Here is a 15,774-nt window from a genome sequence, read left to right on the forward strand (position 1 = left end):
CTGTAGTCCTGTACATACTTGGCTATAAGTTCCATTGAACTCTATGCAATTTTGTTCTGACTAAATTTCTTACACATTATGCTTCATATTCTTAAAGTAGCAAAACAAGTTTAAGCTAGGTGCAAAAATATTTTTTACATATTTCAGTTATTCTCAAAAGCATTTTCTTCCTGGAGAAAAACTGTTTTCATTGTTGCTTCAAAATTCAGGCAAACCTTACACCTGTAGGTTGGATTGTGTTGCTGAAGGCCTCATTGAGAACTCTAAATTGGAACTCTTGAGTCCATTTTTATGTTTAGAACTCTAGAATAGTGGTTCTCAAACCTTTTCTGCCATGGACCATTTGAAAATTGCTGGGGATCTCAGTGGAACACTTAACGATTTCCCTGCCTGTTGTAGCAATGGCAATGTGCTGTGCTAGATGCTGTATGAATTTTAACTATATTTTTCTGCATTTAATTCATATATATTGTATTTTTTGTATTACCGTTTGAATTCCATATTCCAACTGTAATACAATAAAATACAACATAAGAAATAAGCAATAAAAATGCAATAAAAACAAAATTATGAGATGTCAAATCCTTATGAGTAACTAACCCACAAACAGGATGTGCATGCAATAGCATTCTGCTGTTCATAATCTATAGTAGGTGGTATTCAAGAGGCATACTGCCTGTGATTTTATTTATTTAATAATATTTCTAACCTACTCATAATAATGAATCTCAGAATGCTGGAGGTAATGGAGCCATTATGACTAGTAGCCGTTAATATCCCCTATGAATTTATCCTTCATGAATTTGTCTAATCTCCTTTTGAAGCCATCCAAATCTTTTGATAGCAAGTATGCTGTGTAATCCCCCCCCCCCCAATTTGTCTGTCCTAAATCTTGCAACATTCAGTTTCCTTGGATGTTTCATTAGATGACCATTGGTCCTAATAGTACGATGAGAGAAAAACTTCCTTCAGTCTCTCCAGCTCCTTTACAGTATGCATAATATAACACAGCTTTATCATATCTCCCTTCACCCACTTTTTATTGTAAACTAAAAAGCTCTAAATGTTGTCAAATTTCCTTGCAGCCCTTTTGGACACTTTTTCTAGCTCCTCAACATCCTTATTAGAAACCAACAAGTGAGTGTGTAATGCAAATGACACCTATGCCAGTACAGATATGATTTTTCAATCGATTAAATTTTTTCAGTTTTTAATAACCTACCTCTCCCACTAGTAAAGTTTTTCCATAGTTTTGAAATAGAGTAGTGGTGATCCCAACTAGAAACAATATGGTTCAGTTTTTTCAAACTTTCTTGCAGCTTTGCTAGTTATGATTTTTTGTGTACTAGAAATTCTACTGTAATCTGAATAACATGTGCTATAATTCACAGCTTACTTATGTGTTGCAAGCTTCCAGAGAACTTGCACTTAACCTTCATTGACTGCAGAAAGGAATAAACTATAGAAAAGTGGGGAAATGATTTATAGGATGTTTGAAGAAGCAGTAATCATCACTTATAACTATTTGTTCACATGTAATACTAAATTATGGTTTAGCTCTACCTGCATGAGCTAGAATAATACCCCGTTCCCAGCTTACCAGAGGTGGTTTTTGTAGCATGACATGGCTGGCAGGGCAGAAGCAGTTGGGTTCAAGATCCTTTGGTATAGCTTGGAGCATTTTGTATGACGACGACAGAGACTGCCTGGGGAGCTGGGAGCCAATCAGTTTCATCATGGGGCTCCCAGGCATTGGGGCTCTGGAGGTGGACTGGAGTGAAGACTCCTGATGTCTGGTCCACCCTGGAGCATAAAAGGCAGGCTCATCCAGCGTCCCTATGTCAGTCTAGTGCTTATTCAATATTGTTGTGTTTTCATACTATTTGAATGCCTAAATCGAGTGCATAGCTATGGACAGCAGCCAGTCACTGGAATTAGGGCTGGGGATGAATTTCATCCCTAAGAGGATGATCGTGGGGTTTTGCCTAACTCATAGCAAGTGTCACAATTTTTCTATGACATCTAAGATATTGGGATTAATCTTTAGTATGGAGGAGCAGGGTAAGGGCACGCTGCTTTATTCAAGCAGGGATACCCATAAGGGATCTTGGAGAGCAGTGCTTTCTCCCCAGAAGCCCATTTGGGGGCTGATGGGCCCATGATGCCCTCTACCAGTGACTGGATAAGGTCATCTGGAAGCAGTTGGTGCCATGGGGGACTTCAACAGTGGTCACCCCCAACTGTTGAATGACAGCTCATCTACCATCAGGTGGTTTGGTTGATCGTGTGGATACATACCAAATTCCTATGCTAAACCTGTTGTCTTGTAATCAATAAAGTTGTGTGACCTAATTTAATCCAACACCAGTTTGTGTTAGTCCTTATTTACTGCCAGCTCCCCCACTCCGCTGGCAATTGGATTTGTTGTTGTTTAGTCGTTTAGTTAGAAGATCAAACGCATCCATTCTTAAGGAAATCAGCCCTGAGTGCTCACTGGAAGGACAGATCTTGAAGCTGAGGCTCCAGTACTTTGGCCACCTCATGAGAAGAGAAGACTCCCTGGAGAAGACACTGATGCTGGGAAAGATGGAGGGCACAAGGAGAAGGGGGCGACAGAGGACGAGATGGTTGGATAGTGTTTTCGAGGTTACCAGCATGAGTTTGACCAAACTGCGGGAGGTAGTGGAGGACAGAGGTGCCTGGCGTGCTCTGGTCCATGGGGTCACGAAGAGTCGGACACGACTAAACGACTAAACAACAACAACAACAGTCGTTTAGTTGTGTCCGACTCTGTGACCCCATGGACCAGAGCACGCCAGGCACTGCTGTCTTCCACTGCCTCCTGCAGCTTGGTCAAACTCATGTTCGTAGCTTCGAGAGGCCCTTGCATACACAAGTATTATTTGTTCCACATGCTTTCTTCCTCCGTTGCTACTCCCACATAGCTAGGAGAAAGATGTCTGTGACATTTAGTGCCACTTTCAGAGAATCCTAGCTTGCTCTGCACAAACCAGAGGTGATTTACAACAAACTTTGGTTAGATAAATTAGTCAGCTTCATAACTCGTGGTTTGAGGTGGACTTGTTTTGAAACAGGCCAGAGATTGTTTTAAACTACCGGTACATCCACTGTTTCTTACTTATTTATAAATCAGGATTCTGTGAAAGCAAAACGAAAGCTGTGAAAGTCCCTATTATTGACTGCATGGGGCAGTGGTCTTTACTTTGGCTTCTTCCTGCTTGTGTCTGCACTAAGAGGCTGTAATTTAGTCAGTGATACATGAGAGGTATGCCAGTGTATTCCTTTACTGAGGTGACTGATAAGTTAGCACATTTATACAAAAAGTTAAAATTATAAATATTTTTAACTATATTAGTTTTGTGGTGCTATTTTCAAATCTGCATATGAGGGAATTCCCCAAACTGTTTTAAACTATAAATATGCAAAACTAATGAGTACTATGATGTAGTTTTAATTTTATTTTTTTTACTTTGTTGAGAGACTTTATTTACATATTACGGTACATGCAACTTGGTGAAATGAGAGCAAAAACAAAATGGCAGAATATTGAAAAAAATTACCTCTAGTTTATATTAAATGAAGAATAATTCAATTCTCTAGTTTGCCAAATTTTGGTGGTAATTTATGACTTATATTACATATGTGTAATATGTATTCTCTTTTTTACTTTTTTAAAGCGATTGTGCTAATTAAACCTCAGGGTATTTTGAGCATCATTAATGGTTGCATGGGTGTCCTTGATAAATTCCCATTTGGGTAATTATATTGTCTATATAAACTCCTCCTCTAGTTTTTAGCTGATGTAGGAATCTTCCTTTATTCTCTTTAATGAAGTGTGGACTGCATATTGTTTAAAGTAGTCGTTGAATTCCTGTTGCAATTGTGGAGTGTATTTAGTCAGTCTAGATTAGATTTGGGCTATCAACTTTGTTAGTCCACAGTGAACAAAAACTTAAGCAACACAAGGTATTATTGTTAACCTTTGCATTCTGAGCTTGATCATGTGATTTAAGCACATAAGTAGGATCAGAGATAGTCTAGCCACATAAAATCCTGATTGTGATGTTTAAAGACTTGAAGTATTTTGTTTATATTATATATTAGTATTTTCATTTTATTTTTGAGGTCTGAAAACATGCATTTGGTCTTTAATATGGTTAGTGTATTTTTGAAGCATTTAGGATTCATAATACGTATAGTGAACTGACAAAACAGCTTCTGTTCATGAGCTTCAGTTTGTTACATATGAAAGTTTTTGAGACCACATTCCTAAGCATGCATTAACTTAATGTTAAAACAGAAGAAATCCATGTGATAATGTCATGTTAATACTATTTAGTAAGGACTACATCTGATTAGCAGCCTCCGGTGCTTTTCAGACTCTCTTGTAAACCATAGCTAAAGTTACCTGAGCAGCAGAAGTTGATGTGCATTTGTATCAAGATTTCCTGATTTAATCAGAAATAAGAGTAGTATTAAGCAGTAAATCACTGTTAGATTTCTATTATATTTCTTCAATTTGACATGAGTTCCAAGGAAGGTATTGATATAAAATTGATATAAAAAAATTAAACAGATTTTTATCGTTTAAAAAAACAATTGTGTGTTTCCTTTTAAAAATCTGATTTAAAATAAAACATGAATTGAATGTAAACATGTAACTGTCTATATGTGGTTATATGATGAGTGTAGATTTCTTTAAAGGACTTATAACAGTTTCAGTGACAGTCATGCAGGCCAGTGCAGGGTGGGGGCAGCTAGGTGCCCTTGCCCCAGGCCTCAGAGGGCTAAGCTCGCTGGGGGGCCCTGCCAGGGACCAGCTGGTTTGAGTTTATGGCAGTTATAAACAGTTTGAGTTTATAACTTCATTCTAACAAGACTCTTGCTCTGCGTCTTAGACATGCTCTGCACATGCCTGCAGTGATGTATGCATTATTGTGGGTGTCCATATACATATAATATGGCTCACTTTGTTCAAGAGGACTTTTCCAAATAAGTGCGCATAGGATTCTGCAGCCTTAGTTTTTAAATAAGTGATCTTGGAAATGTACAGACAAAGGATTTTACTATTGCAGAATATAGGCAGTATGCTTCCAGCATTTCCCCTGTGCCCCTAAATCTGCTCCAACTCTCTAGTGCAGAAGTTCTCAACCTGTGGGTCCCCAGATGTTGTTGGACTACAACTCCCATCATCCCTGAGCTCTGGCCTTGCTCGCTTGGGGTGATGGGAGTTGTAGTTCAACAACATCTGGGGACCCACAGGTTGAGAAAGGCTGCTCTAGTGGGTGGATGCAGAGTGGGTGAGAATCATGGAAATGGTTTCCCTTCTTTTGCTGTCAGAAGCCTTGCCATCTGCTGAGCAACACCATTGGATATCTTTCAATAAAACTAAATACATTAAAATAATAGATTATTAAAAATCATTATGTTTATGTCTTCTCCCGTCTTCCAAAGAGCTCGGGGTGGCATTACATAGTTTTCTTGTCACCCACTGTGTTCTCACAGTGGCTTAGGAATGTGAATCTGGGTCTCCCCAGTTGGGCATTTTGGTCAGTTAGTCAGTTCTCCCTATATATTGTGACATACTGTTTAACATTGTAGCACTGTTGGTAGCCTGTTTGTGAGGGTTTGTCTCTAAAAGCAAGACTAAACATAAATACCTCACCCCAGTCAGCCAGTTCTGAAGGAGATGTGGAGAAGGAACCCTACTTTCTTTCTGGCTCACCACCACCAAGGCTTTAGAACTGCTGGTTTGATGGAAATGTACATTCCCAGTGCATGATTTCTAGTAACCTTATGCTTTTCTTCTATGGTAATTTGCCTTGTCACTTGATTATTCACAGCTCTTATACTGCAAACATTTCTAGCTGCACTTTGCAGACCAAATTATTTCCAGTATTCAGACCCCTGGAACATTAGTGCCTTTATGGCTAAGGTTACAGTGAAGACCAGCCAAAGAAACCACAGGGTGACTGATCATTTTAAACTGAACCACTTATGGCGAGTTAGTTGATCTGGAGACTATGGTAGTTGGGGAAACCACTGTTTTTAATGAATAGCAAGGTTAAAAACTTGAATATCAACTCTTCATAATTAAACTTTCTAAACTACCTTTTGTTAATCTGTTACTCATGAACCCAGTGTAAGAAATACCACTTTCTGCTATTAAGCTGAAATCAACAGAGCGAAGAGGATAATAAAATATGATGGGTTGTATGAAATTCATTTATTTATTTGTAATTCAGTTAATATCCCACCCTTCCCAAAGGAGCCCGGGATGACAAACACAACATAAAGAGTGCCCCCCCAAAACAATATCATTATCTCAGACAATGATTTTGCAGTTTCCAGGAACATTACCTTTCAGACACTAAATGCTAGAGTAAACAGGAATGTTTTTAATTCTTGATGAAAGTCAATAATGATATGAGGGTGATTTGTGATTCTTCTTCCCCCCCTCCCCATCTTATCCAAAGCATTGGCAAACACTTTAGAACAGCATGAAGGTCTGTAGGAAAAAGAGGAATCTGTTCATTGATGGAAGGCTCCATTGGATCAAATTGGATTGGGGCAGTAATTGAATACACCTCTATATTTTTTATAAAAGAAGGTGTAAATAGATATTGACAATGGATGTTTGTCCTTAGCTGGAATGTTTATCATGGATCTTCTCTCTCATTCCCCACAATTGAAAATTGGGCAGCTGAACATTATACAGGGTACAGAGATAGCCATGGAGATGATCCAAAAGTGGAAGGCCCATAGCTGCACAAAATGAAGAAATGGTGGCTAATGTGGAGTTCATTGTCATGAAAGATTGCTGAGTTTCTGTTTGAAAATTTGCCATGGATTGGTGGTTTTATTAAAACTTGATCAGCTGCACACAGAGATAGAGAGATCATATATCTCCCCCCAAGCTGGTTTTGTTTCATCAAACAAATAGGTTTTGGACAGAAAACTACTTTGAGGTTCTTCTACCATTGTGGTATAGAAATTTTATGAAATAAAGTATGAAATAAAAATAATTCAAAATCTGCCTTAAAAACAAAGTACTTATGAGGGTAGTTCCTTTCTTCCACTTTTAAAATGTTGTAAGCTTCTTAGAGCGGTTACCTCACCTGTCATGAGGAAAAAAAGACATTCTACCTTTTAAAATGCTTCCAGGAATTGAATGTATATCATAACATTCAGTCCCTTTCTTGAGAATTATACGGAAAAAAGATGGCTACCCATCTTATATTTTCTTTTCCATATCATGTCCTTGTACAGTGCGGACACATGGTCACTTCAGTCCACTGATTATGCTTAATCTGCAAATCACTCTGCTATGTATGGTTCTAGAGGAGCAAAATGAGAAGCTTTGCTCCAAAATGTAGAGCAAGCAAGAATCCTTCCCAACTCTAGCTGCATATTGGGCCCTCCATTCTCTTATAATAGATATTGCATCTTAATGAAAGAATTACTGTTTGGAATTTTTCTATTCCATTTTTCTTTTTATTTCAGAAACATGCCAGATGTTTGAAATTCTAAATGTATGAACTTTACACTTTTACTCCAGTGCAGCAAAGGATTGCCTTTAGACTAGAAAGCTAATATAAATGAATTTGTGTAAAGTATAATTACTGGTTTATTGAGAACTGGATTTGACTTTCATATTACATATAATACGCAATCCTAAAATCCTCCTATTACTTGTAGTAATAGTTCCTGTTAGTTCCTTAATATCATCTGATCTCAGACATCTCAGGAGAGTTGCATCAGCATGCCGAGGGATTTCAAACATTATTTGTTTAAACAAAAGAGTAAACCCAGACAGGTTTTCATGTTTCCATATTTCTATTTATATAGTTGAATATCATTTACATTGAACTTTTGCTTGCCTTGTTCTGCAAGGGACTACAGAGGGAAAAAGTCTTAAGCTTTGTCTGTTCAACCGTGCTGCTACAAAAATAGGCTTGATGTGCACTGGGTAATGTTTATCCACTATTCTGTGGTAATTTTGATAATTGATACCAACATTACAAAAGCAGAAATTCCCCTGTGTAGGTACTGCATGCAATACCATAAGTAAGACTTCCATATTCGTAGTGATTTGTATTCTTGAGTTCTGACTTAAATCTGCTTGGTGTTTATAGGTCAAATAATATGCACTGAACTTTAAAAATGAAATCATCCATCTTACATCTGTTTTAAGAGTTTATTTTTTAAAATGCATTTTCTGTTCTTCTATAGACAGTTGAAATATTAATAGCCAGGAATTTAGTAGTGTTCATAAAGACTCTCCTCCCTGGAAGAGAGGGGAGTGGTTGTGGGCGGGAGCCCGAGCTCCGCCCCTAGCAGGGGGCGTTAGCCCCCTGCCTCCTCCTCTCACCTGGCTGGCGCCCACGCCCCTCGGCAGGCACCCAACCAGGTGCCTCCGAGGGGGCGTTTACAGCAGCCTTTTGCTGCGGCGCCAGCTCCTCCTCGGCCTCATTCTTCTCTGAGTCATCTCGTTGCGAGTCACGTGTCCTTGCGTATTCATTTCACATTGCGGGGGTCGGATCCTCGAACCACAAGTAACATTTACTTAGACTGTACAGACTCCAAAGTTAATTCTTTATCTGTCCAGAAGGCAACTATACTAAAGAAATTGTGTAATAGGTTCTTTTTAAAACCCAAATTCTACTTTATTTAAAAAGATTTATATTCTCTGACATCTAGGTTAGTGAACAATTGATCAATATCAAGAGTTTAAGCAATGTATCAAATGCCAGCAACATAGTTAAAACAGCAGAGGACTGAAACCAAACAGATTTTATAAAGGTCCAGAAAATTAAGTAGTGATTGTCTGAGACTGTGGTGGCATAAGAAGAGGCACCAAGTGAGGTTTCTGAGGTAGAGCATTCTGATGGTGTGCCACAACTCCGAAGGCCCTTTCACCTGTGACCAGGTAGTAGGTATCCAACGTTGGAATGCAGCAGCACTAGGGTCTCTGATAAAGACCTTGATGCATGGGCTGCTATATAGGATTTTGAAGAGTTTTAATTGGTAAGCACTTAAGTTATGTTTCAAGCAGCAGCTGGTGACGGTGCTTCAGAGATAGCATTATACGAGGTTGGCTCCCGTTTGCCGCATAGCTTCTGTGTTCTGATCTAGCGTACATTTTTGAGAGGCAGACCTGCATATAACACACACGTGACTTTATATGGGATTGTGCTGTTGCCTTTTCTTCATTCAACCTTTCCTGGTTAAAATTGTGCAAAGTCTTCCCTTTGTGTTAGGCCCTTTTCACAAGTTTTATGCCCCTATGTTGTCACATATGCTCTTGTATTCTTGCAGTTCAAAAAGTGAGTCGCCTGAGACGTGGCAGATCTGTTCCCTGCTATATAAATTATGTTATGTGACCCTTGTGCAGCTAACAACCCATTAAACAATTAAAACACAGTTGAACAAAAACAACACAATACAGTATAGTTCAGCAAACACTTCTCAGGAACTGCAAAGATAACTAACTACATAATCACATTCAAAACTGACCTTCCCTTTGATAAGAGTCATATCTTTGCTGCCTGGTAGATTAAACTGGATTCAGTTTGTTCACTTCCATCTAGTCCATCACGGCCTACAAATACTGCTTCTGAGCATTTGTAGTCTCCCTAGGAGCAAATAAAAATGAGAAAGTGGGATGCAGCACAGACTGTCTTTAGCATTCATGTGACTATTCAGCCCAAATCACCTCCAATGGCTTTATGTAGATGTTGATGGCATTCAAAACAGGAAGGGAAATAGTGGAATTTCGTAGGCTAAATGTGGTGGAGTAGGGTAGCTGTCTCCCAGCAGGACCTTCTGGGCCTTACTTTCCAAGAATGACCAGAGCCTTCAAAGCTTGGCATTTTCCAGGCCTGTTCCAGCAAAGTATCCCAAGAGACAAAGCTGATGCGTTTCTGGCTAGAAGGGAGAAGTTTACTATGCTGGGTGTTCATTAGAGTTATGCATTTTGTAGAAAGTCCATGACTGGTAAAAAGAGAAGTATTTTCCAAATTATGCAGAGGTCCAATTAGCCTGACTGCTCTATTTATTTCCACACCTGCCCCTTCTCCATTCAGTACTTACCTTTATAAATCATCCCCTTTCTCCAGTTAAGCTCAGGTTGCAGATATGAAACCCATAAATATTATGTGTTCCGAGTACTCCACTCTGGGAGGTAGAGAGATTACCTGTTTTGAATGGGTTGATCTTCTCTAGAAGGAACAGTTTCATAGTTGGGCGTGCTCATAGATCCAGGATTATCACTGGATGCTTAGGCAGCCATGGTGGTCAGGAGTGCTGCATTCTCTATATTAGACTGTTGAAACCTGCTCCAAATGGATGTGGCCCTGAAAGCCTCATCTGGTCCAAAATGCAGTGGCCAGGTTACTGGTTCGGATTCAGTTTAGAACTCATATAACCCATGGTTTAAAACAGTTGCAGTAGTACCCTCACAACACCCCTATGAGGTAAAGTCAGACTGAGATAATGGCTAAGTCAAATATGTTAAAGGCACGCAGCTAATTAAGTAAAGATCTTGTTAGTACTAATTATTACTCTTGTAAGTTTTGGCATTTAACATGAATGGTCTTGCTAAATTATGAAGGTCTGTCAAATTTCCATGTGCAGTGGTTTCAGTATATCAAATATGTGGTGTATACAGTCAAAAATAAATTGTCTGGGTAATATGAAAAATACATTTTGTTCCTCTATAGTTTAAGAAAGAGAAGGCTATTAGGAACTGTTGTTGAATATTGAAACATGACTGCTTATGAGGGTGCTAGAGATCCTTTAGTTTGGGCTTCATATGTGTAATATTAAAGCTTCTGTTGACAATCCTAGTTACAGGTAGTGAACAAATTTGAGAGCTTTTATATACTAACACAAACCATGTCACCATATTTTAGTAAATATTTGGCATCCGTCTGTCTTGATAGACAGTGACGTGTGCCCACAGGGGTGAAGTCAGACCACAACATTTGCAGCACTTAAGTGACCTACCTGGAGGGCAAGCCTGGACAGTGTATGGAGGTTCTGGACTGCCCCTATGACATGACCCCCCTCTTGGCCTTATCGATGTGGTCCAAAAAAAGAAAAAGAAAAGCAATACGTTTGGCAGCAGCTTGGCTGCAGGAGTTTTCAGAAGGAGGCGTACAAGGTGTCATAGAACCGTCTTAGCAATTCCACTCTAGATTTGTGTAGGGCAGGCATGACCAAACTTGGCCCTCCAGGTGTTTTGGGACTACAATTCTCATCATGCCTGACCACTGGTCCTGTTAGCTAGGGATGGTGGCAGTTGTAGTCCCAAAACAACTAGAGGGCCAAGTTTGGCCATGCCTGGTGTAGGGTATACTCATTAGCCTTTTCTTTTCCCAAAGATATCCCACAAGGCAGCAGAGGTTTAGGACCAGAGTTTTCCTTTCCTAGATGGGCTCCTTTCCCAGGTTGACAAGCCCCATCTACCCCTCACTTCCCTATACAGCAGGTGGAGAAACCACCTTCTTGACTGTTGGACACACTACTCATCTCATCCCCTAAATCTGCTGGAGTCTGTCTTTGCATGCAGGGAAGTGCCTAACTCACTGAGGATTTGAAACTCATTGGCTACCCTCACTTGGTTTAGCTGGGCAGTCGAAGTTTTTCTTGGGATGTGGTTGCCGTCACATGCTGACCACTTCTAGGAGCCACAGAGAGTTGAGTGCAGGGTGGGGTACCAAAGGTGTACAACCTACCCCAGGATGACTTGTCCTCCACCAGAGGTATTACCACTCCCCCAGCACCCTGTACACCTCAGATGTTTGAATAGTCCTGTAAATAATAAAATAAGATGGAGTTAATTCTGCTTAAGAGCAGAGCATACACGCAATGAGAAGTCAAAACAAAATTAGCAAGTGATGCCTTTCACTTAAAGTTTTGATTCTTTTAAAGGTCAGTAACATGGTGTGATGCCTTTATTTTGGAGCAGGAAGCTTTCTCCAAGAATCAACCACTTACTGAGATTGTGCCATGAATTACCTCAGATGAAAATTTCTCAACTCAGAATCCACAATTCATTTATCCCAGAGCAGTTTTGAAGGACACCTCTAAAGGAGTTTAATGCCTGCTGAGAAATAAACAATTTGTAAATTGATTATGCTTTCTGACATTGTTCTGTCTGTTAGAGGTAGAATGCTGGGTTTGATGGATTACCAATCTAAAGCAGTAAAAAATATTTTTAAATTTGTGTTATACAGTTGAAAATAGCCTTTCATGAACTAAAATGGGCTACTTCTACCCATGTACACATGGGTTTGTTTTTATGTTAGCAATGTGTCGGCCAGAGATTTACCTTATCAAAATATGTTGTATACATTAGTAGACATACTTTTAAAATTTATTTCATACAACCATTGGGTATGTTAATGAAAACTATATTTTGCATATTTATTTTTCCATGAGAATGCAGTTTCAATGAACCCTTGTTCTTTTGAACAGCACACTTTTGCTTATTGGTTCCTTGCCTGGAATCTCTACATCAGAGCTTTCCAAATTTTTCATGTTGGTGACACACTTTTTAGACATGCATCATTTCGCAATACAGTAATTTAGTTTTACTGGGAAACTGAAGGTTAAACTAACCCCTTTCCAGCCCCGGGAGGAGTGCGGGGAGCGTTCATAAGACACACCTACATACTTCAGCTGACACATTAATGTGTCATGACACGCAGTTTGGAAAACTCTGCTCTACGTGTTTGTGTTATTGTGTGTTTTCCCATGAATTTTGAACCCTAAAGCTGTTGGCTTGGGAACCTCTACCTCTACAGGTTGACTCAAACATTCCTACAGGCTTTACATAAATTTAGTATTTAGTATTTCATGGAGGTTGGGGTATATGTTCACTTGCAAGATTCGGGTCTCTGGGTTGTATCCAATGCTAGTCCTACTCAGAGTAGAATCATGGATGTTAACGAACATGACTAACTTAGGTCCATGAATTTCAATGGGTTGACCCTTTCAACTATAGGCATGTATACCTACCTAAGAGATTGTCAGTGTTTGTATTTATGAATACATATGTGTGAGCCATCCTGAAGGACTAGCACGTTGCAGAATAATTATTGGTACTTAGTAATTATTATTTTTTACTTATGATGTAAAGCAAGTTGGAGTTTCCATAGATCAAGTTGGGTCTGATTTCAAACTAGAAATTGTTTGATCATTATATTCTCTAATTAAAGAACTGTTGAACAAAATTATATGACTTTATTCAAGCACAGGTTACTGATTCAGAAGACTTAATAGTTACCAGAAATGTTTATAAATCAGACACTTCATGTTTCATCAACAATAAAAATAAAATTCTAAGATTTAAAGCAGAAGATGAATTTATTACACTAGATAGAGAAGAACAATTTTTTTATTGTGTTTGAGCTGTTATAGAAACTGCTAATGCTTATAATTTACTGTCTGCTAATAGATATTTGAATTACTACAGTTATCTAAGCTCAATGTTTACAGATAATTTTGTTGTCTTCCCTCCCTCACTGTTTATAATAGCTTTATTAGAGTGACATATATAAGGAAACAATTCCTTTTTTCTGATATGACAGATTTAATGCTTAGTAAAACTGAATTATTTTGTTTGGTGTGGTAGATTTTATGAGTGTCTTGGACTATTTTTTTCTATAATTCTGGAAAATTTATGTGTGGCATTAATTTTTTTAACACCAATATAATGTTTTGCTAGATGGTGCCTGATATGCCACTTATTTCCTTAAGTTTGGTTTGCATATTTCTGGATTAATGACTGTGTAAAATTGTATGTTTGTTGACTTCCATTGACCAAAATTCTTTACTGTTATTCACACTGTATTTTAGAATGCTTCTTTGAATGTTTCCTATTACTGTGAGGGGCTTGTCCAAGGATGATCCAAGTGATGCATTAACCAATATTGTTGGATGCAATAATTCTCTTCCTTCAGGAGAAGGAGTCTTCCTCCATTGAAGGAACCTTTCCTGTGATGGAGGAAACTTCTTCTGTAAAAGAAATGTAAATACTGGATATGAATGACAGTTTTTTGCCATTTAATAGCATAAAAGAATCTGCCATCTGACAGAGCTGCCACAGCTCAGTTTCCTGATAGGGATGGCCCTAAGTATGTCTGATTTTCATCAGAATACTAAGTGTTTATGTGGAAGACAATCTTACTTGGCTACGAGTGATCGCCAAAGAAGAAGACTAACACAACAAAGTGAAAACTGTCGTCATGTTCTGGCTGCTTCTCCGCTTGCCTTTTCAGAATGCCAGCAGAAAAAGGAAACACGATAGCCCTAGCAAAGTAGACCAATTTGTATAGGTCACAAAGTGTTTAGTAAGCATTAAGAGTGATTTTGGTAGTGTGCCTGAATCTTCTTGAAAACTGCTTAGTAAGTAAATAAACATTTTCTCTTTTTCTGTGTGTTTGTTTTCAGCTGGTTGGTGGAGAATTCGATCTAGAGATGAACTTTATAATCCAAGATGCAGAAAGTATAACATGCATGTCAGAACTTTTAGAACACTGTGATGTAACATGTCAAGCAGAAATTTGGAGTATGTTCACCGCCATCCTCCGTAAAAGTGTCCGCAATTTACAGACCAGCACAGAAGTTGGTTTAATTGAGCAAGTGCTACTGAAGATGAGTACTGTGGATGACATGATCGCAGGTATAAACCACCAAACTGATGAGTAGAATCGAAATATTTCTGAACACTGTGGATGTAGTGCTGAATCTCAGCTATCATCTGAATTCGTGGGGGGGGGGGTATAGTAATTTTGTATCAAAGGCACATATTACCCTAGTTAGTCAGTGAGCAAACTACCATGAAAGTGGCACCCTACTCAACTCAATTGCAGCTTTTTGTACCTTTTACCAGGAAATTAGTGAAGAATTCATATTTCTTAATTGAAGTAATGCAGATTTGACCGGGGCTGGGATATTGAATTGGGACTTGTGTCTGTCACTAATGAATATAACAAAATCCTAATAAACCATTATTTCTCTATCTGCACTTCCTCTGGTTAATGGAAGCAATGAAAAAGTGACCTGGTTTACAAATCACATTAAACCACAGTTTAAAACACACTGTAATGCTGGAGTACACTGCTCTAAAGTTCCTGTACCTATTTTCCCTCCCTCACCTGTGCTGGTGCCACACTCGGGACACAATAAGATGAAGTCTGACTTGTCATGTCATCTGAACCTGGGATAGCAAACAAACCATGAGCAGTAACCAAGGTTTGTTCCTGCAGTGTGCAGTTGAATAGCCAGTACGGTGGTACCTTGGTTTAAGAACAGCCCTGTTTATGAACTATTCAGTATATGAACTCCACAAAACAGGAAGTAGTGTTCTCATTAGCAAACTTTACCTCCGTCTACGATTGGAAGCCGAACGGTGACAGGGCACTGGTGGTGGGAAGCCTGATTAGGGAAAGCGCGCCTCGGTTTAAGCACAGCTTTGGTTTAAGAACAGGCTTCTGGAACGGATTAAGTTTGTAAACCAAGGTACCACTGTAGTATCTTTTGTGGCTAATAAAAAATAGCAACTACATGTTGAATTTTCCCTTTCCCACACAATTATGTGAAGTAGACTAAATTGTGGTATGATGGTTCATGTTCCCTACAAACCCTGGGTCATGTGGCCAGCATGACTAAACCGCTTCTGGCGCAATGGAACACCCTGAAGGAAACCAGAGTGCACGGAAACGCCGTTTGCTTTCCCGCGGCAGC

General features: G+C 39.0%; 1 protein-coding gene across 4 annotated transcripts in view; it reads left to right on the forward strand.

Annotated features, from left to right (window-relative positions):
- NBEA (neurobeachin) overlaps positions 1–15,774 on the forward strand; it is a 359,299-nt gene that overhangs the window by 13,354 nt on the left and 330,171 nt on the right. For all 4 annotated transcript variants that reach the window (XM_053386038.1, XM_053386039.1, XM_053386041.1 and 1 more), the window contains exon 2: positions 14,479–14,710. In XM_053386038.1, coding sequence (XP_053242013.1) covers positions 14,479–14,710 — 232 coding nt within the window. The remainder of the gene's footprint in view (positions 1–14,478; positions 14,711–15,774) is intronic.

Source organism: Podarcis raffonei, chromosome 4 (assembly GCF_027172205.1).
Source record: "Podarcis raffonei isolate rPodRaf1 chromosome 4, rPodRaf1.pri, whole genome shotgun sequence".
NCBI lineage: Eukaryota > Metazoa > Chordata > Lepidosauria > Squamata > Lacertidae > Podarcis > Podarcis raffonei.